Raw genomic sequence first — 27,084 nt, 5'->3', positions numbered from 1 at the left:
TCCAGCTCACTGAAAGTCAAAAGGATTCATGGGTGTGCATGAGTGTTACAAAAAAGAATAGATATGAAATTATTTAGTCTATCATAAAAGCATTTTTTTCTTTAAGCACTTTAAGATGGTGGTTGACCCAGTTTTCACTTGCATTGATTATGAGAGGAAATCTGTTTTTATCCTTACTTTTATTCTATAGCTCATACTGTGTCTTTTTTTCATCTAGATGCATTTAAGATTTCCTCTTTATTTCTGGTTTCAGAAAATTTGATTATGATGTTTCTTGTTGTAGTTTTTGCATGTTTTTTTTGCTTGGGATTTTTTGGTGATTATTGAATGTGTCATTTTATAGTTTCATCAAATTTCAAAGTTTTTAGTATTAATTAAAAATTTTTTTTACACCAAACCTGTTTTTCTGGTCCTTCAGGGATTCCAATTATACATATATGTGCCTTCTTAAAGGTGTTCCATGATTCTCTGCTCTGTTGTTCATTTATCTTTTTGAGTCACTTTTCTCTTATTTTGAATAGTTTGAATTACTAGGTCTTCAAGATCACAAGCCATTTCTTTTGGAATGTCTAATCTCTAGTTAATCCCATTCAATGCAATTGATTTTTTAAAATCATCAGACACTATGGTTCCAAGCTTGTCCTTCACATCTCTACTTGTCTTGCTTAAACATAAGGAAAGTAGTTAGAAGAATTGTTTCTACGTCCTTGATGGCTAATTCTGACATTTTTGGCAGTTTTGGTTGGTTTTGACAATTGAATTTTCTTCTCCTTATGGCATGTTTTCCCGATTTTTGGCATGTATGGTAATTTTTTATTAGATAACAGGCATGTGAATTTTAACTAGTGTGTTACTAGGTATTTTCATATACTTGTATGGTATAAGTATAAAATGTCCTATATATATATATAATATATATATAAAACTTCATATACTTGTAGGTATTTTCATAGACTTATAGGTATAAGTATAAAATGTACTATATATGTAAAGTATATATATATAAAATCTCATATACTTATAGGTATTTTCATAGACTTATAGGTATAAATATAAAATGTACTATATACATAAAGTATATATATAAAATCTCATATACTTGTAAGTATTTTCATATACTTATATAAGTATAAAATGTACTGTATAATTGTTGCGAGCGAAATGACACAAAGACAAGACACACACACAAGAGACAAAGACAACTCCGGCCGGAGGAAAAGAACTGCTCAAACAAGCTGCAGTTTATTTTTATAAAGCCCCCTTGGCAGAATTCCAGACTATATGACTAAGCCTTCTCAGTACAGCGCAGGTGCATAAATGTTATCGTACAACAAAAGGGAGTGAAATTCCTGTTTACTGCAGAGTCTGTCCAGAGCCCTTTCTTCCTCCTTATCACAGGAAGGGAATGTTCCCTCGTTTGCAAGGGACCATTAAACTCAAGGCTGTGTCCAGACTCCTTGGCAGAACATCTTGTTTGCAAGCATGTTCCACCCGAGCAGAGGGTCCCATTTGCAGGCACATCTCCGCTTCCCTATCGTGGCTGTATTAATTTCCTTCATCTCCCCCTTTTTTATTTGCTTTAATAGATTGTAGCATGGATCTTTTTTGCTTCGCGCTTTAGTTGTTTTTCTTTCCGCCATCACTGGAAGACTAGAAAAGCAACACAACATAAAAGTAATATAAACACAGTGTTTCCAAATGTAGTCCCAATTAGTGTGGATACATGCCCTAATGGATTTAAGTTATTCATTCCCTCTTGAAGACATTTCAACAAATCAGACCCCGTAATATCAGGTAAAGTCCTGCTAAAAGTAGACAAAATTTGTCGTTCCAGGTCCATAATCTCCGTAGTAAGATTTTGATGCCCAGTCAAAGATCGTTTTACTCTTTCCCATCCCTCACTCATGTTAAATGGTACAGGTGTTATACAAAACTGAGAAGAATTCCAATCACATTTCAATACACTTTGTGTAGATAAAACAGTTAATTGATCCCCAAGCCAGGAAACGGTGTGTTGAAGATTGAGCACGCCGGTAGCAAGTTGTGCATCCAAATCTCGCTCTTGTTGCCATAACAAATGAGAGTCTTTATGCCCGTCCCGAACAAAATCAGCTGTTTGAATTCCTTGGTGTAACACAAGGCTTGCCATCGCCGCTGTTGCAGTTACTGACGCAACTGCTAGAATCGAAGCAATGACCACACCAAGCATATGTCGAGATCGGTGTAGCAAAGTCTTTACAGCGGTTACTAGATGAGAAACAGCAAAAGAATCTGACCATGGCTGAGTCAGATTTATAGGTAACCATACTTCTGTCCGAGTTTTAACAATTACTAACGAAAAATTGGAGTTATTAGCTTGTCTTTCAAATTCTTCCCACCAAGACTGATTTACACATTGAGTTAGATTACAATAGTCACATGACATAGACCCCACAGTATCATTCCAGGTCCGATTCCCATATAACAATGCAAAAGGATATTTTACACATGCCATTGCAGAATAAGATTTATTAACATGTAAATTAACATGGAATGGACCCGAAGAGTTGCCACTATCCAGAGTATAGTTTCCTGACCATATAGTGAGATTACCAGAAACTGCCCATAGTTTCCAAATATCCCCTTGAATGTGCAGATATCTTTGCAATTGTAATTGAGGAGGGACAAGTGCAAATTGTTGCCATTTAACTGTTTCATCACCATTGCCCATCAAAGTACTATTTGCATGATGCCACCTAAGAGATTTATTTGACCATTTTTTTAAGAATTGCCCATGATCTGGACTCCAATCTACAGTGATAGACCCCGAATAATTCATGACTTTAAAGGGTCGATGACCTTGGCAACGTTCCCATTCCGAAGATTCTAGAGAAGGAGCAAAAAAGTTAACAAGACATAGTGACATATGTATTCCATTATGAATGTCTATAGGTTCTGTTGAGGTGTTAAATCCACTGGTGGAAACAAGCACAGTAAAAGTAGCAAAATGATAATTATTATACTTTACCCCCCATGTATTATAGGAATGATGAGAATGTTCCCTGGTGGACAGACAAAAAGGGTATCCTCCTATGCACAAGGGAATACCTTCCACTGCAATGGTCAAATTACTAATATTATATTGTTGTTTATGAGGAGATAGTTGTTCTATTCCCCCTCAAGCTGGCAGGGGAGAGAAGGCAGTCTCATTAGTACACACATGCTCTTCTGGTTCCCCCCAGGAAACTGCTCTTACTAGTGGGGGAATAGGTATATATGCCCAGTATGTATGATTACTTGCCAATACACCGATTACCTGACATGTTACCACTGCCATCATGGCAAGCAAAAGATTGGTAGGATTCAGAGGTTGCCCTGCCTTCATTAATGTATTTTTTGCTTTTTGGGTAAACTTTTTAATTTGACCCCATGTAGGAGGTGTTGCTTCTCTTGTAAGGAAAGTAAAGCTTTTTTGCATAGTAAGCTCTTTAAATTTTTGAACAAAGGGATCAGCCATTGTTGATTTTGATCAATCTCGCTGGGGTCCAAAACCTGTAATTATTAACAGAAATGAAACCATACCCTTGTCCCAGATATATTAATGATGCTGGGATCTAACCTTTTTCTTTATCTTTATACCAAATAGGCATATTTAAGATCTTCTTATCCTCTTCTTTTCCTTGAAAATGCAACTCTGCTGCTGAAAGATTTTCCTTGCTCCAAATATTCAAAAAATTTAGGGTAAGTAAGGTTTTATTCAGAATGTCTTTTGGTTTCATAAATCTCTCCTGTTCCCCCTTTTTTATTTTTTCAAGATATTTATGCAAGGTATGATTAGCTCTTTCAATGATAGCTTGCCCTTGACTATTATAAGGAATACCAAAAGTATGAGCTATATGGTATTGAGATAAAAAGTGAGCTAATTTTGCGGATTGGTAGGCAGGTGCATTATCAGTTTTCAATTCAATTGGTAATCCCATAACTGCAAAACAAGATAACAAATGAGTAATAACAGCATCAGCCTTTTCAGAATGTGATGCAGTGGCCCATTGAAAATGTGTGCAATCATCTATAGTATGATGCACACATTTTTGTTGTCCAAAAGAAGAAATGTAAATTACACCCATTTGCCATATCTGACTTGCTGGTTGTCCTCTTACGTTGACACCTGGTGGGGTAAACGGCAAAGCAAAGGGTGCACATATGGAACAAGAACGAACAATATTTTGAGCTTGTCGTTGAGTGATAGCATGAGATTTTTTTAACCCTTTGGAATTGGTATGCTGTAAGAGATTTTCTTGTTTTGCTGCTTCTATAGGATAAAGTAAGGCATCAATTGTAGCATTTCCGAATGATAAGGGTCCAGGAAGGGCAGAATGTGCACGGATGTGAGTAAAGGAAATTAACTCTGAACGTGCAAGAGCAACTGTTGTACTTGGTAAAACAATTTATCAATAGCTGTTTTAAGAGTCAGCGGAAGGGAGATATGGGGAAGCTGTAGGCAAGAGAGAACAGCATATTGAGAATCTGAAACAATGTTAATAGGAAGTCGGGGAAAATCTTGCAAGACTAAATAGATAGCCCACAACTCAGCAGGCTGTACAGAAGAAAATGAGTGGCGGAGAACCTTAGAACTTTCTGGGGTCCAATATCCAGCAGTATTTTTATTTGCATCAGTAAAAATAGTGGGTCCCTTAATGGGAACATCTGAAATTGGGGATTGAGATATCATATAGTTAGTTAGAAGAAAATCAATCAATTTAGATGACAGATAGTGATTAGAAAACGAACCAGGAAATGAGGCTTGAGCAGTTGTTAATTGAGTAACAATCTGGTGTGGTTCACATCCTGACAATTGTAGAATACAATGGCGACCTTTCTGTATAAGGAATGCTAATTTATCCATATATGTGGTCAATTTTTTGGAAAAGCTGTTAGGTAAGAAAACCTATTCTATTAATCCTTTTTCTTGAGTGATTACACCAGATGGAGAATAAGGGGTATGAAATATTACAAATGAAATAGGTTGAGACGCATGTAAGTAAGTCAAAAAGCCTTTATTTAGTCGTTGCTCAACAAATTGAAGTTTCTGTAAAGCCAATGGGGTTAATGTCCGGGGGCTATCCAGAGCTGTATCTCCCTCTAAAGTAGAAAACAAATGTCGTAATCAATAAGTAGGAATCCCAAGTACCGGGCGTAGCCAATTAATATCTCCCAATAACTTTTGAAAATCATTTAACTATGCCAAAACCAATACAGAATTGTAAAGTAAAAATTAAAAATAAATAAATAAATTAAAAAAAAAAAAGAAAATCATTTAAGGTTTTGAGGTGGTCTCTTTGAATTTGCAACTTTTGGGGCCTTATTCTATGTTGCTCCAATACCGTCCCTAAATACGAAATAGGAAAGTCTTTCTGAAATTTTTTTGGAGCTATTTGCAAATTGTATTGTCTTAAAGCCTCCTGTACTTTTAGAAAGAATTCATCACGTTTAGCAATACTAGGAGCTGCTAATAGGAGATCATCCATATAGTGATATAAAATATATTTGGGATATTCTTGACAGACGGGTCGTAAAGAACGAGCTACGAATTTTTGGCATAAGATAGGACTATTTATCATTCCCTGTGGTAAGACTGTCTACTGATAACGCTTAACAGGCTGAGCATGATTAAGAACAGGAACTGTAAAAGCAAATTTATCTCTATCTTGCAATTGTAGGGGAATGGTAAAAAAACAGTCTTTAAGATCTATCACCATTAAGGACCAGTTCTGAGGAATAAGAGCTGGAGAGGGGAGTCCCAATTGTAATGCTCCCATAGGTTCAATACATTTATTAACCTCTCTTAAATCGGTTAACATTCTCCATTTTTTAGATTTTTTTTTAAAATAACAAAAACAGGAGAATTTTAAGGGGAGGTAGAGGGTTTTATATGACCAAGTTGGAGTTGTTCTTGTACTAATTGTTTTAATGCCTCGAGCTTCATTTGTGGTAATGGCCACTGCTCAACCCATTTTGGAGTATTGGTTAACCATTTCAATGGGAGTGCTCGAGGAATTTGAGCAGTGGCTACTAGTTTTCCAATGGGATGGTTACAGAAGCCCCCAAAGGAGAGAGAAGATCTCTTCCCCATATATTGATAGGTATGTTTACAATATAAAAGGTAACAAACACTGATCTTCCATTATAGAATTGGCATTGCAAGGGATGGGTACTCTTCCAGACATCTGCAATGGAGCCCAGTCCCGTCAGCATTAGAGGGCTTTTTTCTTTATTCCAATCTTGGGGCCATTGTTGAGAAGTGACTGAAACGTCTGCCCCTGTGTCTACTAGTCCCTCAAAGTTTTTTTTTTTTTTCTTTCTATAATCAGGGAGAGAACAGGGTGAGAATCTTTGATAAGCATTTTCCAAAATATATTTGCCCAGTACTTTCAAAGCCTCCTGTTTGTTTATTAGGAAGAGCCAAAATAGGATGATAAGGTAGGAGAAGTATCTGAGTAATACTCTCCCCAGCCAACAGTGAAAGTGTGGTGGAAGTAGAGACCATAATTAAAATTTTTCCAACATAGTCAGAGTCTATTACCCCAGGAATTATGGTTAGACCTCTCAAAGCCGCATTTCACGGCCTAACATCAAGCCAAAAGTGTCCTTAGGCAGTGGTCTAAATACATTTGTTTTTAACTTGTAAATGTTTTTTTTTGGTGACAAAAGAACATTTTTAGCTAGTGGCAAATCAGCAGCAGCACTCTCTGAAGTAGCAAACCGCAAATCTGAAATCATCAACGGTTGCTGGAGGGGAACAGGGTTGGGGTAGGTGGGATGGCAGGAGAGAAGGGAGGAGAAGTCCCCAATATTGTTTTTGGGCCCCAAGGACTTAGGCCCGCAGGATAGTTTTCTGGTATCCTGTTGCCCATTTTGTCTGTTTTAGATTTGCACTCATTAGTCTAATGAAGCCCCTTCCCGCACCGACGGCAAGGTCCAGGAGGAGTCTTATTTTTTTTAGCAAGAAATTTGTCTTTAGGAATTGTACCTTGATTAGCTTTTAATTTTTGACACTTTTTTTTTTTATATGACCAGGTTTTTTACAATAGAAGTAGTTACCTCCCTTTTGTGGTCTCATAGCTTTGGCCAAAGCTGTAGCAAAGACATTAGCCTGATGCTCTGTTATTTTTACTCTCGAGCAGGCTCTGATATACTTAGCCACAGATGCACCCTGTCTCTTTAATGGTCTCAGTATACGCTTATATTCAGGATTTGCATTTTTAAATGCTAAGGTTTTTAATAATATCTCTGAAATTTTATCTCTCTCTACAGCTCATTCCACAGCTATCCTCAATCTTGTTAGAAAATCAGTATATGGCTCATTGGGGCCCTGCATGGTTTTAACAAAGGAAGGCTGGGCGTGGCCAGTAGGCACCACAGGGCACCATGCTCGTAAAAAGACCTGGCGAACTTGTTGTAAGTCTTGGTCAGAGTACTGAGCCTGTTTTTTTTTAAAGCTCGATAATGGCCCTCTCCCATTTGCTTGTCCTCCAGAGGATCAGGGGGATTTTGTCTTTCATTAATTTGAGCCTGTTATTTGGCTTTTTTTTTTTTTTTTTACCAACTAGGAAGTTGCAACCATTGAGAACCCTCTAAGACAGCTTGGGCAATGAATTTCCAATCTAACAGAATAATTAATTTGCCTTTTTTCAATGATTTTAACATAGCCAAAACAAAGGGGGTTTGAGGACCATATTGTGTTACTGCAGCTTTAAGATCTTTAAAAAATTTATATTTCAAAGGAGTATAATGAACATTTATCACATTGGCATTTTGCTGTCTCTGAATAGGAAATAATTGTGGAGGATTGCTAAATCCACCAGGGGGAGCAGGTAAGCCATCGTCATGAAGCACAGACAAAGGAAAGGAGAACCAACAATGTTCTCTGCCTACATCGGGCCGATCAACCGCAGTGGGGAAAAGAGAAGCATAAGGAGGAGCAGAAGGTGTAGATTTTTTTTCCTCTTTATGGGATTTTTACCACTCCTGGAATAGATGGGTCATTTTTTTTTAAATCTCTTTGCCCTCCTCTGACGAAACCGAAGAAGCCTCTGAATCTGATTCCGAACTATCAGATGTCTCACCATTTACAGGAGGAGGCTCACCTGTATCCTTACCTTCAGGCGGTGCAGAAGCCCCACCAACGTTTGGCACATCTTTATAAATTGCCTCTCCCTTCATTGAAACATTAGATTTAGTTTTACTATCAGTAGAGAGCAAAGTCAAAGCCTGTGTTATAGCACTACATAAAGTCTATAACTTTAAAGGGATCACATTACCCTTCTGATGTTGCTTTTCCAATTTTTTTTGAATTATTTTCCACTCTTTTAAATTTAACTATAACTTAGTTTGATATTGAAACCAATAACAATATTGCTCCACCAAGCAAAAGAGCTCACTTAATCGGCAGGTCGAAGCCTTAACACCTATGGAGTGGAGAAGTCTTTTGACCAACTCCATGTATTGTGTCCGTAATGATGAGGAATTTCCCATGATTTTCCCGAAAGTTCCCCTGCTATGGATGTCGGTAGAGCATGAGACTCTTAATCTCAGGGTCATGGGTTTGAGCCCCACGTTGGGTGCCAGATGTTGAGAGCGAAATGACACAAAGACAAGACACACACACAAGAGACAGACAAAGACACAGCTCCGGCTGGAGGAAAAGAACTGCGCAAACAAGCTGTGGTTTATTTTTATAAAGCCACCTTGGCAGAATTCCAGACTGCATGAATAAGCCTTCTCAGTACAGCACATGTACATAAATGTTATTGTACAACAAAAGGGAGTGAAATTCCTGTTTACTGCAGAGTCTGTCCAGAGCCCTTTTTCCTCCTTATCACAAAAAAGAAATGTTCCCTCGTTTGCAAGGGACCATTAAACTCAAGGCTGTGTCCAGACTCCTTGGCAGAACACCTTGTTTGCAAGCATGTTCCACCCTAGCAGAGAGTCCTGTTTGCAGACACACCTCCACTTCCCTATCATGGCCATATTAACTTCCTTCAATAATAAAGTATATATATAAAATCTCATCTGTTTGTAGGTATTTTCATATACTTATATGGTATAAGTATAAAATGTACTATATAATAAAGTATATATGTATAAAACTTTATATACTTATAAATATTCTTGAGCTTTGCTCTGGAGCACCATTAAGTTACTTGGAAATTGCTGGCTCCGTCTGAGTCTTGCTTGGCAGATTTGCTAGTTGTAACAGGAGCAGGGGTTATTTTAGGGCTACTGAGGCAAGTCCTTTCTGTGTGTGCTGCCCAATGCAGTGCATCATGGATCTTGAGATTCTCTCATTCGGGTGGTGGGAACAGACGGCATTCCCAGCCTTGTGTGAGCACCAAGCACTGTTATCTATAATCTACTCAGTATTTCTTTCCCTCCCTCAAATTATTTCCTCGTGCGTGTACCGATTAGTACTCAGCTAAGTAACGGATGGTCTTCCCTGGTGGCTCAAGTGGTAAAGAATCCACCAGCATTGTAGGGGATATGGGTTTAATCCTGAGTCAGGAAGATCCCCTGGAGAAGGGAATGGCTACCCACTCCAGTGTTCTTGCCTGGAGAATTCCATGGACTGAGGAACTTGGGGGGCTACAGTCCCTGGGGTTGCAGAGTTGGACACGACTGAGCAAGTAACACTTGCACTTTCACAAGTAACTGAGGAAGGATCTTCTGCAGATCTTGGGGTTTTTCTCTGTACAACTCACTGTCTTCAGCATTCTATTATGCAAACTTTAGTTGCCTTGCCCTCTCCAAATTTTTAGCTCCATTTCCTTTAGGAAGTCCACTAAACATTTCCTGAGTCTTCCCTTGCTGCACTGTGGTCTAAGAACTTAAAACAGAGAGCTGGGGAAATTTTAGGGCTTATTTGTTTTTAGCTTCTCAGGAACCACTGTCCTTTACTGCCTGATGTGAAGTGTCTTGCAAACTAGTATTTCATATATTTTGTCCAGCTTTTCTTGTTTCTGGCAGGAGGATAAATCTAGTTCCTGTTAGTCTATGTCAAGCAGAAGTGGGAGTTTTGGAAGGGACTTTTAACTGGATGAATAAAACCTATGTTCTAAAATTGTCCAAATTATATTGCATCCTATTAGATTGTCTTTAAAGCAACTTTGAGGCTTTATCTTATACTACCTGCAATGAAAAATGGATAGGCTTTGAAGCTGGAAAAATCTAGATTTGAATCTTAGAACGTTACGTGGTTTAATAGACCTCTAAGTTCCTTCAACCTCAGATTGACAACGTTATTTGATAAAATAAGGTGGAAAAAGTTTACTGGAAACACAAAGATTCTATGCATTACAGTTTTTTTTTTTAAACAGCAAAAAAATGGCAATAGATAGGGTGATACTGAAACAAATCAGAGCTAATTCATAGTTTGTACCTTCATGAAACACCTAATAAGAATGCTGCTGCTGCTGCTGCTAAGCTGCTTCAGTCGTGTCCGACTCTGTGCGATCCCATAGACGGTAGCCCACCAGGCTCCTCTGTCCCTGGGATTCTCCAGGCAAGAATACTGGAGTGGGCTGCCATTTCCTTCTCCAATGCATGAAAGTGAAAAGTGAAAGTGAAGTCATTCAGTTGTGTCCAACTCCTAGCAACTCCGTGGACTGCAGCCTACCAGGCTCCTCCATCCATGGGATTTTCCAGGCAAGAATACTGGAGTGGGGTGCCATTGTCTTCTCCATAATAAGAATGACAGAGATCTATATTATTCTTGGGGAAAATGTTAATGACATATTGTTAAGTGAGTAAAGCATTTTGCTGAAAAACAAGTGGAGTGTGAGCTGATTTTTAATTTAAAAATTTCTGTGTGTGTGTTTACATGAGGAGAACACCATCTGGAAGGGTATATGAACAATTTAAGTAAGTTGATGAGCTGGAAGTAGGGCTAAGGTTTTTTAACTTTGAAAAAACTTTTAAATACAACTTTTTTTTTTAACCACTTGTATTTAAAAATAATGAAAAATAGCCATTGGAAATCTGCTATATAACACAGGGAGCCCAGCCTGGCACTCTGTGATGACCTAGAGGGATGGGATGGGGAGTCTGAGGTGGGCTCAAGTTGGAGGGGGTATATATACATATAGTTATGACTAATTTGTGTTGTATGGCAGAAAGTTAAAGTTAGTCACTCAGTCATGTCTGACTCTTTGTGACCCCATGGACTGTAGCCCACCAGGCTCCTCTGTCCATGGAATTCTCTAGGCAAGAACACTGGACTGGTGATTTATTTCACATATGATAATATACATGTTTCAATGCTATTCTCTCAAATCATCCCACCCTTGCCTTCTCCCACAGTCCAGGTCCAATATATGAGTCAGGGTGCTCAGGGCTGGTGCACTGGGATTACCCTGAGGGATGAGATGGGGAGGGAGGTGGGAGGGGGGCTCAGGATGGGGCACACATGTACGCCCATGGCTGATTCATGTGAATGTATGGCAAAAACCACCACAATATTGTAAAGTAATTAGACTCCAATTAAGATAAAAAAAAGTCTAGAGAAAGCAAACTGTGATGGAGGGAATCAGAGGATGTCTGGGGATATGCATATAAGAAAGGATTAACTGTAATGGACCAGGAAGGAATTTTTTGGGGTGATGTCAATTTTATGTTTTGATTTGGGTGGTGGTCACATAATAATATACATTTCTCATGAATTACTGACTTGTACAAAGTACACATTTTACTGAATGTAAATCATACCTCTATAAAAGTGACTACATTTTTTTAGACAAAAAAAAAAAAGAATACTGGAGTGGGTTGCCATGCCCTTCTCCAGGGGATCTTCCCAACCCAGGGCTTGAACCCAGGTCTCCCGCATTGCAGGCAAACTCTTTACCTACAGAGCCACTAGGGAAGCCATACGGCAGAAACCAACACGATATTGTAAAGCAATTCACCTCCAATTAAAAAAAATGGACACATATTAATTTCTTTTTGCAACAAAAACAGATAAGAGCAGAAGTAAAGTTCAAGAGAAATAGTAGATGCGCCTGCCACAGTCCACACTGTCTATGCCCACTGGCCAACAAGCAGCAGAAGCACATACAGGGTCCCTGGAGGGACCAGAGTGCTGGACTAGAGGAGCCTGGGAAGGCCTCTTGCAGGATTTAGGCCTGTGCTGGGTGAGTCTAAGAAGGCTTTAGGAAGTTATTTTTAGGAATTCAGTGATTGAATATTTTGGTAATTTTACCTAAGAGGTGAGAAAATTAAAGTGAGTAAAGAAGGAGCATTTACTCGTTTCATTTGGAAAAGGGGAATGTTTATCTGTTTTTCTGGCTGCTAAGAGTGCTTATCTCACTCATTTCAGACAAACTCACAGGCTGGCCTTTTTTTCTGTCTTGGCCCATCTCAGTCATGGCCTTGTGTCTTTATTGCTCACATTTTGTGTGGGTTGTTTATGTTCAGTGGGGAACATTTTTAGCTAATATTCTAGTTGTCATCTTCAGGGCTATTCCATGATTTATCCATGCCATTAGTGATTTTCTCTCTCCATTTATAGTTTCTTTTGCTGATGATAAGATGGCTCTTAACCCTAAGGGTTAATTATGCTAGCATATTGGCACTAATCCTACAGAGTTTACTCTCATCCTCATATTCCAGAATTATGCAAAGCTAAATAGGAAACATGCAACCTGTTTTTAGATTTTCTTCCCAGACTAGGGCAGGCTGGCTACCCACCAGATGAATTCCCCATAGAGAGAGTTCATAGCTAAAGTCTATGAGATTACTACTGGTTCCGTTAGTGTCTGTAACTACAGGTGCTGAGACAGGATCAAAGGAAAAACCCTTTATTAATTAGTTTTCTGCTGAAGGAGAGAGGAGTTTCCCAGAGGGGAAAGTTTTCATGTTGCAAAACTTCAGAGAGTTCTTATCGACTCTGAGTGTGTGTGTGTGTGTGTGTGTGTGTGTGTGTGTGTGTGATGAGTTGTTCTTGTAATATCTGTCATACCCATGTTGAAAGTCCTTGTTACTACTCATTGGAGTAGGAAATGGCAACCCATTCCAATATTCTTGCCTGGAAAATTCCATGGACAGAGGAACCTGGTGGGCTATAAGCTATAGGACTGCAAAGAGCCAGACATAACTGAGCAACTGAACACACACACACACACACACACACACACACACACACACACACACCACTTATTACTTTGAACATTTATCTAGAATTTATGAGTGCCAGGAACTACAATTTCTATGCATTATCTTTTCTGTTCTTAACAAAGAAGCAAACAAGCACATTGAAAAATCTCATGAGATATGTGTTACTAGGAGAAAGAAGGGTTGAAAAATCAGTTAAATTCCAAAAAACAAAAACACTTGTGGGGAACAGCATGGTTGGGACACAGACCACATTCCAAAAGATTCTAAATCCTGTCCTCTTAAATTAAAATAAATAAATTTAAATAAAAAAAGAAAAAAAGAAAAAAAAAACTGCTTTCTAGTTCAGTTCAGTTCAGTTCAGTTGCTCAGTCATATTCGACTCTTTGCGACCCCGTGAATCGCAGCACGCCAGGCCTCCCTGTCCATCACCAACTCCCAGAGTTCACTCAGACCCATGCCGTCGAGTTCGTGATGCCATCCAGCCATCTCATCCTCGGTCGTCCCCTTCTCCTCCTGCCCCCAATCCCTCCCAGCATCAGAGTCTTTTCCAATGAGTCAACTCTTCTCATGAGGTGGCCAAAGTACTGGAGTTTCACCTTTAGCATCATTCCTTCCAAAGAAATCCCAGGGTTGATCTCCTTCAGAATGGACTGGTTGGATCTCCTTGCAGTCCAAGGGACTCTCAAGAGTCTCCTCCAACACCACAGTTCAAAACCATCAATTCTTTGGTGCTCAGCCTTCTTCACAGTCCAAATCTCACATCCATATATGACCACAGGAAAAACCATAGCCTTGACTAGACGGACCTTAGTCGGCAAAGTAATGTCTCTGCTTTTCAATATGCTATCTAGGTTGGTCATAACTTTTCTTCAAAGGAGTAAGCGTCTTTTAATTTCATGGCTGCAGTCACCATCTGCAGTGATTTTGGAGCCCAAAAAAATTAAGTCTGACACTGTTTCCAGTTTCCCCATCTATTTCCCATGAAGTGATGGGACCAGATGCCATGATCTTCGTTTTCTGAATGTTGAGCTTTAGGCCAAATTTTCACTCTCCACTTTCACTTTCATTAAGAGGCTTTTCAGCTCCTCTTCACTTTCTGCCATAAGGGTGGTGTCATCTGCATATCTGAGGTTATTGATATTTCTCCCGGCAATCTTGATTCCAGCTTGTGTTTCTTCCAGCCCAGCGTTTCTCATGATGTACTCTGCATATAAGTTAAATAAGCAGGGTGACAATATACAGCCTTGACGTACTCCTTTTCCTATTTGGAACCAGTCTGTTGTTCCATGTCCAGTTCTAACTGTTGCTTCCTGACCTGCATACAGATTTCTCAAGAGGCAGGTCAGGTGGTCTGGTATTCCCATCTCTTTCAGAATTTTCCACAGTTTCTTGTGATCCACACAGTCAAAGGCTTTGGCATAGTCAATAAAGCAGAAATAGATGTTTTTCTGGAACTCTCTTGCTTTTTCCATGATCCAGTGGATGTTGGCAATTTGACCTCTGGTTCCTATGCCTTTTCTAAAACCAGCTTGAATATCAGGAAGTTCACAGTTCACGTATTGCTGAAGCCTGGCTTGGAGAATTTTGAGCATTACTTTACTAGCATGTGAGATGAGTGCAATTGTGCGGTAGTTTGAGCATTCTTTGGCATTGCCTTTCTTTGGGATTGGAATGAAAACTGACCTTTTCCAGTCCTGTGGCCACTGCTGAGTTTTCCAAATTTTCAGGCATATTGAGTGCAGCCCTTTCACAGCATCATCTTTCAGGATTTGAAACAGCTCAACTGGAATTCCATCACCTCCACTAGCTTTGTTCGTAGCGATGCTTTCCAAGGCCCACTTGACTTTCACATTCCAGGATGTCTGGCTCTAGATGAGTGATCACACCATCATGATTATCTGGGTTATGAAGATCTTTTTTGTACAGTTCTTCTGTGTATTCTTGCCACCTCTTCTTAATATCTTCTTCTTCTGTTAGGTCCATACCATTTCTGTCCTTATCGAGCCCATCTTTGCATGACATGTTCCCTTGGTATCTCTAATTTTCTTGAAGAGATCTCTAGTCTTTCCCATTCTGTTGTTTTCCTCTATTTCTTTGCATTGATCACTGAAGAAGGCTTTCTTATCTATTTTTGCTATTCTTTGGAACTCTACATTCAGATGCTTATATCTTTCCTTTTCTCCTTTGCTTTTTGCCTCTCTTCTTTTCACAGCTATTTATAAGGCCTCCCCAGATAGCCATTTTGGTTTTTTGCATTTCTTTTCCATGGGGATGGTCTTGATCCCTGTGTCCTGTACAATGTCACAAACCTCATTCTATAGTTCATCAGGCACTCTATCTATCAGATCTAGGCCCTTAAATCTATTTCTCACTTCCACTGTATAATCATAAGGGATTTGATTGAGGTCATACCTGAATGGTCTAGCGGTTTTCCCTACTTTCTTCAATTTGAGTCTGAATTTGGCAATAAGGAGTTCATGATCTGAGCCACAGTCAGCTCCTGGTCTTGTTTTTGTTGACTGTATAGAGCTTCTCCATCTTTGGCTGCAAAGAATATAATCAGTCTGATTTCTGTGTTGACCATCTGGTGATGTCCATGTGTAGAGTCTTCTCTTGTGTTGTTGGAAGAGGGTGTTTGCTATGACCATTACATTTTCTTGGCAAAACTCTATTAGTCTTTGCCCTGCTTCATTCTGCATTCAAAGGCCAAATTTGCCTATTACTCCAGGTGTTTCTTGCCTTCCTACTTTTGCATTCCAGTCCCCTATAATGAAAAGGACATCTTTTTTTGGTGTTAGTTCTAAAAGGTCTTGTAGGTCTTCATAAAACCATTCAACTTCAGCTTCTTCAGCGTTACTGGTTGGGGCATAGACTTGGATAACTGTGATATTGAAAGGTTTGCCTTGGGGATGAACAGAGATCATTCTGTCGTTTTTGAGATTGCATCCAAGTACTGCATTTCAGACTCTTTTGTTGACCATGATGGCTACTCCATTTCTTCTGAGGGATTCCTGCCCATAGTAGTAGATATAATGGTCATCTGAGTGAAATTCACCCATTGCAGTCCATTTTAGTTCGCTGATTCCTAGAATGTTAATGTTCACTCTTGCCATCTCTTGTTTGACCACTTCCAATTTGCCTTGATTCATGGACCTGACATTCCAGGTTCCTATGCAATATTGCTCTTCACAGCATCAGAGCTTGCTTCTATCACCAGTCATATCCACAGCTGGGTATTGTTTTTGCTTTGGCTCCATCCCTTCATTCTTTCTGGAGTTACTTCTCCACTGATCTCCAGTAGCATATTGGGCACCTACTGACCTGGGGAGTTCCTCTTTCAGTATCCTATCTTTTTGCCTTTTCATACTGTTCCTGGGGTTCTGAAGGCAAGAATACTGAAGTGGTTTGCCATTCCCTTCTCCAGTGGACCACATTCTGTCAGACCTCTCCACCATGACCCGCCCATCTTGGGTTGCCCCACAGGCATGGCTTGGTTTCATTGAGTTAGACAAGGCTGTGGTCCTAGTGTGATTAGATTGACTAGTTTTCTGTGAGTATGGTTTCAGTGTGTCTGCCTTCTGATGCCCTCTTGCAACACCTACCATCTTACTTGTGTTTCTCTTACCTTGCGTGTGGGGTATCTCTTCACGGCTGCTCCAGCAAAGCGCAGCCGCTGCTCCTTACCTTGGATAAGGGGAACTTTCTAGTGGAACATGCAATTAAAGCATCTACAATTCTAGTATCTACAAGTCTTTATATGTAGATACTTAAAGATATTGTGCTCCATCTGATATTACTGAATTGATACCTCTATGACTGGGGTGTAGTAATTGACACTTTAAAAGCTTTTCCTGGTCATTTGAATGCTGCTAGCCACAGACCGCTATTTAGAGACCATAAGGGTAGGCTATATCCTCACATAAATTCCAGTAGAAAGCCGTTCATAGTATATTTTTTAAAATCATCATTCATCCATCCATTCGTCCATTCAATATTCATAGACTACCTACTACGTCTAAGGCTGTATATCAGATGTTAAAAAGTCATGAAAGAAAGTGTATTTCAACTGCTGATAAATGACAGTGAAGATCTTATATTTCATAAATAATTTAGATAGGAAGTGATAAATAAATAATATTTATTGATACAAGAGAAGCATATGGGTTTAATGGAAGGAGAAATTACTCCCAGGGCAGAAATTGGCAGGAAACTGTGGTGAGATAATGGTATGTGGGAGCATCCTTTTTCCTTACATCATAGCGATTAATAGGCATTGTTATTCTTTTTCAATTTTTGCCAGTCATATTGGGGTAAGGCGGCTATCTTACTGTTACTTTAAATTTCAGTTCCATGTTAATAAGTTGAGCAACTTTATGTTGTTTGGCTCTTTGTTTTGATTTCTTAAAAACTGGCACTGTTCGTGTGGTGTAGAGCACCAGAAATCAAGGACTAAACCTGAAGTATTTTTTTCCTATCCCTTTCAGGGCTTGTCTCACGTCTTGGTTCCTCAGGCTGTAGATGAGGGGGTTTAACATGGGGATCATAACCCCATAAAACACAGAAGCCATTTTTTCTTGCTCTTGAGACTCTGCGGTGTGATGGTGCAGATACATGTACGAGAGCGTCCCACAGAAGATGGTGACAGCGGTCAGGTGGGAGGCGCAGGTGGAGAAGGCTTTCCTCCTCCCTGCAGCAGAAGAGATCTTCAGGATGGCAGCCAGGATGAACATGTAGGAAAAGATGACGACCGACACGGTGAACGTCAAGTCAAACCCCACAAAGGCTGCTAGCACCATGACGTTGAAATAAATGTCGGAGCACGAGAGGGCCAGAATTGGGGGCTCATCACAGAAAAAGTGGTTAATTTCATTGGATTTGCAAAAGTCCAGTGAGAAAGTAAAACCTACATTTACAGAGGCATTTAGGAAACCCATGAAGTATGAACCAATCAAGAGTTGAATGCAGACCCTCCGGGACATGAGTGCTGGGTAGTGGAGAGGGTCGCAGATGGCCACATAACGGTCCACTGCCATCGCCGCCAGAATGTAGCTGTCACTTGTTACAAAAGCCCCATAGACCAGTAACTGCACCATACATCCCACAAATGAGATGGATTGTTTTGTGCCCACAAAATTCTGCAACATTTTGGGTGTGATAGCAGAGGCATAACAAAGATCAACAAAAGCCAAGTTTTGGAGGAAAAAGTACATGGGGGTGTGAAGGGAAGAGTCAGTCTTGATGAGGAGGATCATGCCAATGTTATCCACCAGGGTGGCCACATAGATCACTAGAAATACTGTGAAGAGGACACGCCAAGACTTGGGTTGACCAGCGAATCCCAGCAGAAGGAATTCAGTCACTTCAGTGCCATTGTTCTGCTCCATGGCTGGCAAAATTAAATATCAGTTGAAAAGTGGCAAAGAAAGAAGAACAGAGAAAGAGAAGGCCATTGTGATTCTTAGACTAATTCTGGAATTGGAAATGCCATAATGCTTGGTTTTTCAGTGGAATCAAAGCATATTTCCTGTGGCATAATTTACTTGGACTTTAAAGGCTAACAAACAGGTGGCCGAAGCTAGCTCCTTGACTTCAAGAAGTTGACACACCATTTTGGGAAACGGCCATGGACCCGAAGCTGTGTTCTCAGCTTCTGGTTCATAAATATGTCTTAGAAAGATCATATAGAAACATTTTTATTTATTTTTGCTTCCTTTTACTCACCATATAATTTTATTAAAAGACTACTATATACCAAAAGACAGACTCTTTTATCCAAAATTCTTGATGCATCTGTAGACTTCTGTGCAGTTTCGCTCCACTTTCCTCCCTGTCCGCATCTCACATCTCTCGTTTCCTTGCTATTAAGCACCCAGCACCCCCAACTCCTCTTGTTCCTGCTCTCCTCAATTTTTGACTCCTCCGGCCTGGCACATTCCTCTTCCTGCCTTAAATACTCTGCGGTCCATTTTCTATTTCTATCAGCATTTCCACTGCCAGCTCTTACTTTCCCGGTGGTCTCAGTTTGAATGACTCTTCCTCCAGGATTGTTTTCACACAAATGTATCATTTCCTCCTGCCATGGGTCTTGTTCCTTAGGATCTATATCAGTTTTAGTAATTATCTGTAAGATTATTTCTACATCTTTGCTTGATTTCTATTTTCCCATAGATTGTAGGTTCCAGAGCTGTTTCTGTATTTCCCATAGATTGTAGGAACAGAGCTGTTAGGGAAAGTTCCTACCTCTACAAACAGTGGTTAACTGGATACATGAATAAATGAGTGAGTGAGGGGATCAATGAATAAAGAGATTTATGAGATGTAGGAAAATGTAGATGCTGCATTTATTTATTTTTCTTTAGTATGCCTCTCTGATTCAAAGAGCTAAAACACACAGCTAGGATCAAAAAGAAGTTAAACATCCACGCTTTCTTTGGTTTATTTTTCTTTTGAATAATTGCGATGTGTTTACTCTGGAAGTAGTTGCTGACAAACCAGTTTGGCGCCTGTGCCTTTAGGATTGCCATTGCTCTTGCTCGGTTACCGCAACATAACATCTCTCACTGTCCTTGGCAGTTTTCTTTGCTGTAAAGTCTACTTTGTGTGATATCAATATAGCCACCCTTTCAATGCTTTGATTAGTGTTTTCACACTAAAATTTCCCCTTTCTTTAAACAAACATATATCATTTCTTTGAAATGATACAGAGCATATAGTTCCATCATGTTTTCCTATCCACTTAACTCTTTCTTTTAATTGAATTAAAAGGAAGAATCTTGGAATATAAAGAGATGAGAGAGAGCATGGAAAGCAAAGATATGGATAAACACGGTAGACTTACCTTCTCTTCAGTTTTATAAACTATGTTTGATAGCTAAAATAAAAACTTTGACCCTGTATAATGTGGTTCTCAATGTATGTGGAAGGAATATTTATGGCAAGTATTAATACATTCCAAATAGAGAGAGTAAAGAGATGCAAAGGGAAATAAGGTTTCCACATTCACTCAAACGGATAAAATGTTTTTGACAAAAGACTCATTTCTAGAGCGTATAAAAAACTGTCAATCTCAACATTAAAAAATAACAAAACAAAGTAAAAGTGGGTAATGACGTAGGTGATTCACCAAAGAGGGCTACAACAGATAGGTGAGCACATGAAAAGATGTGCAATATCAGCAGACAACAGGAAAATGCCAATGTAGAATACAATGAGATATCACTACACATCCACTGGAGTGGCTAAAATAAGAGTGAGGATACCAAAAAATTGTTTCATAACAGCTTCATTTGTAATAACCCCAAACTGTAAACAACCAAAGTGTCCTCCAATAGGTGACTGGTTAAAGAAACGGTGGTACATCCATACTGTGAAATATTGCTCATCAATAAAGAGACGCGGATTGTTGACACTCTCAAACAACTGGATGAATGCCAAAAGCATTATGCTAAGAGAAAAAGAGCCAATCTTAACGAAGGTCACATAGCATCAGATGTTTCCTTTTATCTAATATTTTCAAAATGACAAAATTATAGGGATGGAGAACAGATTGTCAGAGTGGTATCGGGAGGGGATTGATGTGATTACAAGGTGAAGCATGAGGGAGGTCTATTGGGATCTGACATAGGGTATATCCACATCTTGATAGTAGTGGTCGTAACACAGATCTACAGATGTGATCAAATGGCATAGAGCTATACACACACAGTCACATATACCAATATAAAAATCCTGGTTTGATGTCATACTATAGTTATGTAAGATACAGGCTTGGAAGGAAAACTTGGTAAAGAACACATGGGACCTCTTGGTACTATCTTTGAAACTTTTTGTAAATGCATGCTTATTTCAAAACAAAACTTCATGAAAATGAAGAAGGGGGAAAAGTAAAGCCTGTTTTGCAGAATTGTGAAGATCAATAAGTAAATTAATGTAAACTTCCCAGCAAATGGGCAGGTATTGAATTAGTGTTCATCAAGTAGCCATCATAACACATGCAAATAATACATTAAGGGTGTAAATACTGACTGACTGACCTTTTGATCGATCGAGTCATTTCATTATTTAATCACTGATGTCCTTATCCAGGCAACTGAGTTCCCTCACTCCATTTCCAGTCTATTCTTCTTGGTCCTGGGGCACATGGAACTTTGGCCCTGACCCTTCTCTAGGCCACTTCCTGGACACACAGCAATGATATGCAGCTGATGCTGAAAAATGGAAATTATGTGGCTTTACTTACTTAGGAGCGGCCTCCAGATTCTCTTCCTGCAACTGGTGGAGGCTGATGGCTCACCAAGTCTCTCTGTGTGGTTCCTTCCCATCAGGGAGTTTCTAGCTGGGGCTTAAGGGATTAATGCTACGTCCCTTGGGAGCCTGAGGTTCTGACACTGAGCTTTCCATCTCAGTGGAGAAAATGGGAAAACAGTGTTTAATAGCTATTTTCTGCTGAAGAAAAGTTCAGTTTTCCAGAGGGGACAGATCCATTATGTGTTCCTGCCAGCAGGGACTCTTTGCTTTCATTTTTGAAGGTTGTCCTGCTTCTGACAAATTGTTTTTATTTTGCTTCTCTGCCTCCCTCTCCTCCTTGTCTTCATCCTCCCCACTCCTTTTTCCCCCTTTGTTCCTTCCTTCCTCCCTGCTTCTTTCTTCTTTTCTTTCTTCCTGCCTCCCTCCTCCTGTCTCCTTGCCTTTTGTGTGTGTGTGTGTGTGTGTGTTTGTGTGTGTGTGTGTGGTGGGGCGGGCGTGGTGGTAAACCACCTGGTCCACACGGTTAATAATTCAGGTGTGTAAAAGTGCATAGAGTAAGACCCGAGTCTCCTTCTACTCCTTGATTCCCAGTCTCTAGTTTGCCTCTCTGAAGACCACCACTGTTGAATTCTTCTGTTATATTTCCAGATACAAACATTGCATTACACTTGTAAACATGTTAATATTTATGTTCTTTATCTTCGCTCACACAAGTGGCAACATACTATACACACCGTTTTCAGTGCATATTGACTTAATACTCGTGAGTAATCAGGTGTTGCTCTTATTCAGCCACTCAGTCCTCTCCAGCTCTCTGTGACGCCGTGGACTGCAGCACGCCAGGCTTCTCTGTCCTTCACCATCTCCTGGAACTTGCTCAAACTCATGTCCGTTGAGCTGGTGATGCCCTCCAACCATCTCATCCTCTATCGTCAAATCTCACTCTTTTTCATGATTGTATTTCATGGAATAGCAGCATTCCTTAATTTATTCAGACCACTGTCACACACTATTGGCAGACAAATATGGTTTCCAACCCTACTAATAAAAACGATGCTATAATAAGTGTACTCCTGTGCATAATTCTGAATATACTTTTAGGACCTGAAGGTATTTAAGCGAGGAATCTCTGAGTCTCTGGGTAGTTATTATCTAATTGCCTTCCAGAAGGAAGTGCTATCAATCTAAATCACTTCTAGAAAATCCAGGGTATTTCTCCAGATATCCAACCCAACCCTGAGAAACTTTTATATACTTTGTCACCAGATAGATGAAAACAGTGTGTCTCAGTTTGTCTTTTTCTTCTATGAGTCAGGTTGAGCATCTTTTCACATGTTCATGAAAAAGTAACATTGCTTGTTCTGTGAATTATCTGTTTACATATGTTGCCTTCTTGGTAAAGTATTTTGCTTGATTTTATACTGATATTTTGAGTCAAGTACCCTTCCTTATAAGAACTGCAAATATGTATGTCCCAATGCTCATTGTTCTGCTTTGCTAATGGGGTGTTTTGCTATGAGAAAACTCTGAATCTCATACAACAAATTTACTTTGTGTTTTCTCTCATGTTTATAAAGGCTTTCACTCCAAGGTTTAAAAAATTAAACATCTCCTTTTATTGTCTTTAAAATGTAAATAATCAAACTATTTAAAATTTATTTTTCTGTAAGATGTGAGATGTTTCCAGTTTTACTCACCCCAAATATCTAGTCATTTAAAATACTATTTATGGCATGATCGATTATATGACGTAGCTGCAGTATCACCACTTCACATAATAATTTATCTTGTGGATTTGGACCTATTCCTGGACTTTCATATCTGTCGTATTTATCTTTCAATATCCCCATGTTTCAGTACCACATCATTTTATTATAGCTCCATAATGTCTTAGTAGCTGGCTGGGTTACTTTTGCCTTATTATTTTTTTATAGCCCCTAAATTTTTGACCACCAGTGTTTGTCATTTTCTTCACACAAAATGCACTTTACAATTTACTACTATTCAACAAAATATTCCATTTGTTTATTTATTGGGTTCATATCAAATTTGTATTAACATATGAGGCTCTGCCAAGGAATGGGAGAATATTTCAATTTGCTGAAGTCTGCTTTTTATAGATTTCTTCATGAGCTGTTTTTCATTTCTTTTTAAGTTTATTTTTGGGTCTTTCCAAGGAGAAATTTATGTTCTTCCATAATTTATTGTTTTAAGCATTATTAATTTATGTGGAGCCATTTTTAACTAGACTTCTTGCTGAATTTCCCTGTTGTTTATAACAGTTGATTCTCTGGGTTTTCTAGAAAAGAATCATGTTATTTAAAAATAAATATATTTTGGAAAATCATCTTTGTTGAGGCATGATTTACATACAATAAAGCATACTCATTTTAAGGTCTTTTTTTTGAGTTTAGAAAGTATATAGCCACGAGATTATTACCAGACTAAAAATAAAAGAAGTTTTCATCATAAAAAGAAATCTTGTGCTTTTTCCCAGTCATTAACTCTTTTACAGGAAACCATAGATGTGATTTCAGATTTAGCTCTGTTGTTGTTCATAATTCATAATTCATCCATTTCCATTGCTGTATTGTATTCCATTGAATTAATATTCTACAATTCATTTATGTATTTAATTCACCATTTAATGAACATTTTTTTGCTTCCATACCTGGATATTATGAATAAAGATGATTATGAACATTTTTCTGTTTTGAACATATGTCTTCACTTCTTGTGGATAAATAAGGAGTGGAATTGATGGGTCATGTGACAAGCATTTATTATTCCCTTCATGTTGGCCTTGAGTTTCATTTGCTTCTTTTTTTTTTAAGCTCCTTAACAGTGTTCTTGCCTGGAAAATCCCATGGACAGAGGAGCCAGGCAGAGTACACTCCATAGGGTCACAAAGAGCTGGAAACGACTGGAGCACTTTAGCACTCACACGGGCAATGGTATGAAGTGAAGTGAAGTCTCTTAGTTGTGTCCAACTCTTTGCGACCCCGTGGACTGTAATTTACCAGGCTACTCTGACCACAGGATTTTCCAGGCAAGAATGCTGGAGTGGGTTGCCTTTTCCTTCTCCAGGGGATCTTCCTGACCCAGGGATTGAACCCAGGTCTCCCGAATTGCAGGCAGACACTTTCCATCTGAGCCACCAGGGAAGGCATACTTGATTACTGACTTGGGATATTTCTTCATTTTTAAAGTGACATTCACAGCTATAAGTTTCCCTCTGAGTGCAGCTTTCACTGCATCTCATACGTTTGGTTATATTGTGTTTTTGTTTTCACTCAACACACTCATCATTAGAGTATTTTTTAATTTCCCTTTGGTTTCTTCTTTTATTTGTTGGTTAGATTGTGTTGCTGAATGGCTCCATAGAGCTCCCCTGATAGCTCAGTTGGTATAGAATTCGCCTGCAACGCAGGAGACCCTGGTTAGATTCCTGGGTTTGGAAGATCCCCTGGAGAAGGGAAAGGCTACCCACTCCAGTATTCTGGCCTGGAGAATTCCATAGTCCATGGGGTCACAAAGAGTCAGACATGACTGAGCGACTTTGACTCACTTGTGAGTGTCCCAGTTTTTCTTCTGTTTTGATTTCTAGTTTCTTTCTATTGTGGTCAGTGATAAGACTTTGTGTGATTTCAGTCTTTCAAAATTTGCTGACATGTGTTTTGTGGTCTAACATATGGTTTATACTGGAGAAATGTTCCAAATGCACATACGTTCTATGCATTTGGTGGGGTGTTCTTTAGACTTCTGTTAGATCAGATGTTTTTTGGGCCTCTATCTTTTTAAGGACCTTCTATATAGATTTTCAACTTTGTTTTCACTGTCTGACATTGTTTTATGCTTTTTCATAATAAATTACCTTTTTATCGGCATAAAGCTAGTTGATAAAATCTTTTCTGATTTATTTACTTTTTAATTGAAAGATAATTGCCTTACAGAGTTTTCTTTTCTGTCAAACCTCAACATGAATCAGCCATAGGTATACATATATCCCCTCTCTTTTGAACCTCCTTCCCATCTCACTCCCCATTCTGCCCCTCTAGGTTGACACAGAGCCCCTGTTTGACTTTTCTGAGCCATACAGCAAATTCCCGTTGGCTGTCTACTTTACACATGGTAATGTAAGTTTCCATGTTACTCTCTCCATACATCTCACCCTCTCCTCCCCTCTCCCCATGTCCATATGTGTATTCACTATGTTTGTTTTTCCACTGCTGCCCTGTAAATAAATTCTTTAGTACTGGTTTTCTATATTCCCTACATATGCATTAGAAGATGATATTTATCTGTCTCTTTCTGATTTACTTCATTCTGTATAATAGATTCTAAGTTCATCCACCTCATTGGAGCTGACTCAAAGGTCCTTTGTCAGCTGTTTGTTTTATTTTCTCAACTTTCTGTGGGTTGTCTTTTCACCTTGCTTATAGTTTCCTTTGCTGGCAAAAGCTTTTAAGTTTAATCGGGTCCCATTTGTTTACTCTGGTTTTTATTTCCATTACTCTAGGAGGTGGGTCATAGTGGATCTTGCTTTATGTCACCGAGAGTTCTGCCTATGTTTTCCTCTAAGAGTTTTATAGTTTCTGGTCTTACATTTAGGTCTTTAACCAATTTTGAGTTTATCTTTGTGTATGATGTTAGGAAGTGTTCTAATTTCATTCTTTTACAAGTGGCTGCTCAGTTTTCCCAGCACCGTTTACTGAAGAGGCTGTGTTTGCCCATTGTATATTGCCTTCTTTGTCAAAAATAAGGTACCCATAGGTGTGTGTGTTTACTTCTGGGCTTTCTATCTTGCTCCATTGGTCTATATTCCTCTTTTTGTTCCAGTGCCATACTGCCTTGGTGGCTGTAGCTTTGATTCCTCCAGCTCCATTCTGCTTTCTCAAGAGTGCTTTGGCTATCCAGGGTCTTTTGTGTTTCCATATGAACTGTGAAATTTTTTGTTCTAGTTCTGTGAAAAATGCCATTGGTAATTTGATAGGATTGCATTGAGTCTGTAGATTGCCTTTGGTAGTAAAGTCATTTTCACAATACTGATTCTTCCTACCCAAGAACATGTAATATTTCTCTATCTGTTTATGTCATATTTGATTTCTTTCATTAGTGTCTTATAATTTTCTGTGTACAGTACTTTTGTCACCTTAGGTAAGTTTATTCCTAGATATTTAATTCTTTTTGTTGCAATGGTGAATGGGATTGATTCCTTAATTTCTCTTTCTGATTTTTCATTTTTAGTATATAGAAATGCAAGTGATTTCTGTGTATTGATTTAGTATCTGCAACTTTGCTAAATTCACTGATGAGCTCTAGTAATTTTCTGATTCTATCTTTAGGGTTTTCTATGTACAGTATCATGTCATCTGCAAACAGTGAGAGCTTTACTTCTTTTCCAATCTGGATTCCTTTTATTTCTTTTTCTTCTCTGATTGCTGTAGCTAAGACTTCCAGAACTATGTTGAATAATAGTGGTGAAAGTGGACACCCTTGTCTTTTTCCTAATCTTAGGGGGAATGTTTTCTGTTTTTCACCATTGAGAATGTTTGCTGTGGGCTTATCATATATGGCCTTTACTATGTTGAAGTAGGTTCCTTCTGTGCCCATTTTTTGAAGAGTTTTAATCATAAATGGGTGCTGAATTTTGTCAAAGGATTTTTCTGCATCTGTTGTGATTATCATATGGTT

At 38.9% G+C, this 27,084-nt stretch overlaps 1 protein-coding gene across 1 annotated transcript; it reads right to left on the bottom strand.

Moving 5' to 3' along the window:
- Positions 1-17,585: 17,585 nt before the first annotated feature.
- LOC120877062 (olfactory receptor 5AK2-like) lies at positions 17,586-18,527 on the bottom strand. Its single transcript, XM_040259363.1, has one exon. The coding sequence runs from the start codon at positions 18,525-18,527 to the stop codon at positions 17,586-17,588; it is 942 nt and encodes a 313-aa protein (XP_040115297.1).
- Positions 18,528-27,084: the final 8,557 nt, after the last annotated feature.

The sequence above is a fragment of the Oryx dammah genome, unplaced genomic scaffold, assembly GCF_014754425.2.
Source record: "Oryx dammah isolate SB20612 unplaced genomic scaffold, SCBI_Odam_1.1 HiC_scaffold_17, whole genome shotgun sequence".
NCBI classification, from domain to species: domain Eukaryota; kingdom Metazoa; phylum Chordata; class Mammalia; order Artiodactyla; family Bovidae; genus Oryx; species Oryx dammah.
The sequence above is the reverse complement of the archived record's forward strand: the minus strand, read 5'-3'. Positions and strand labels throughout refer to the sequence as shown.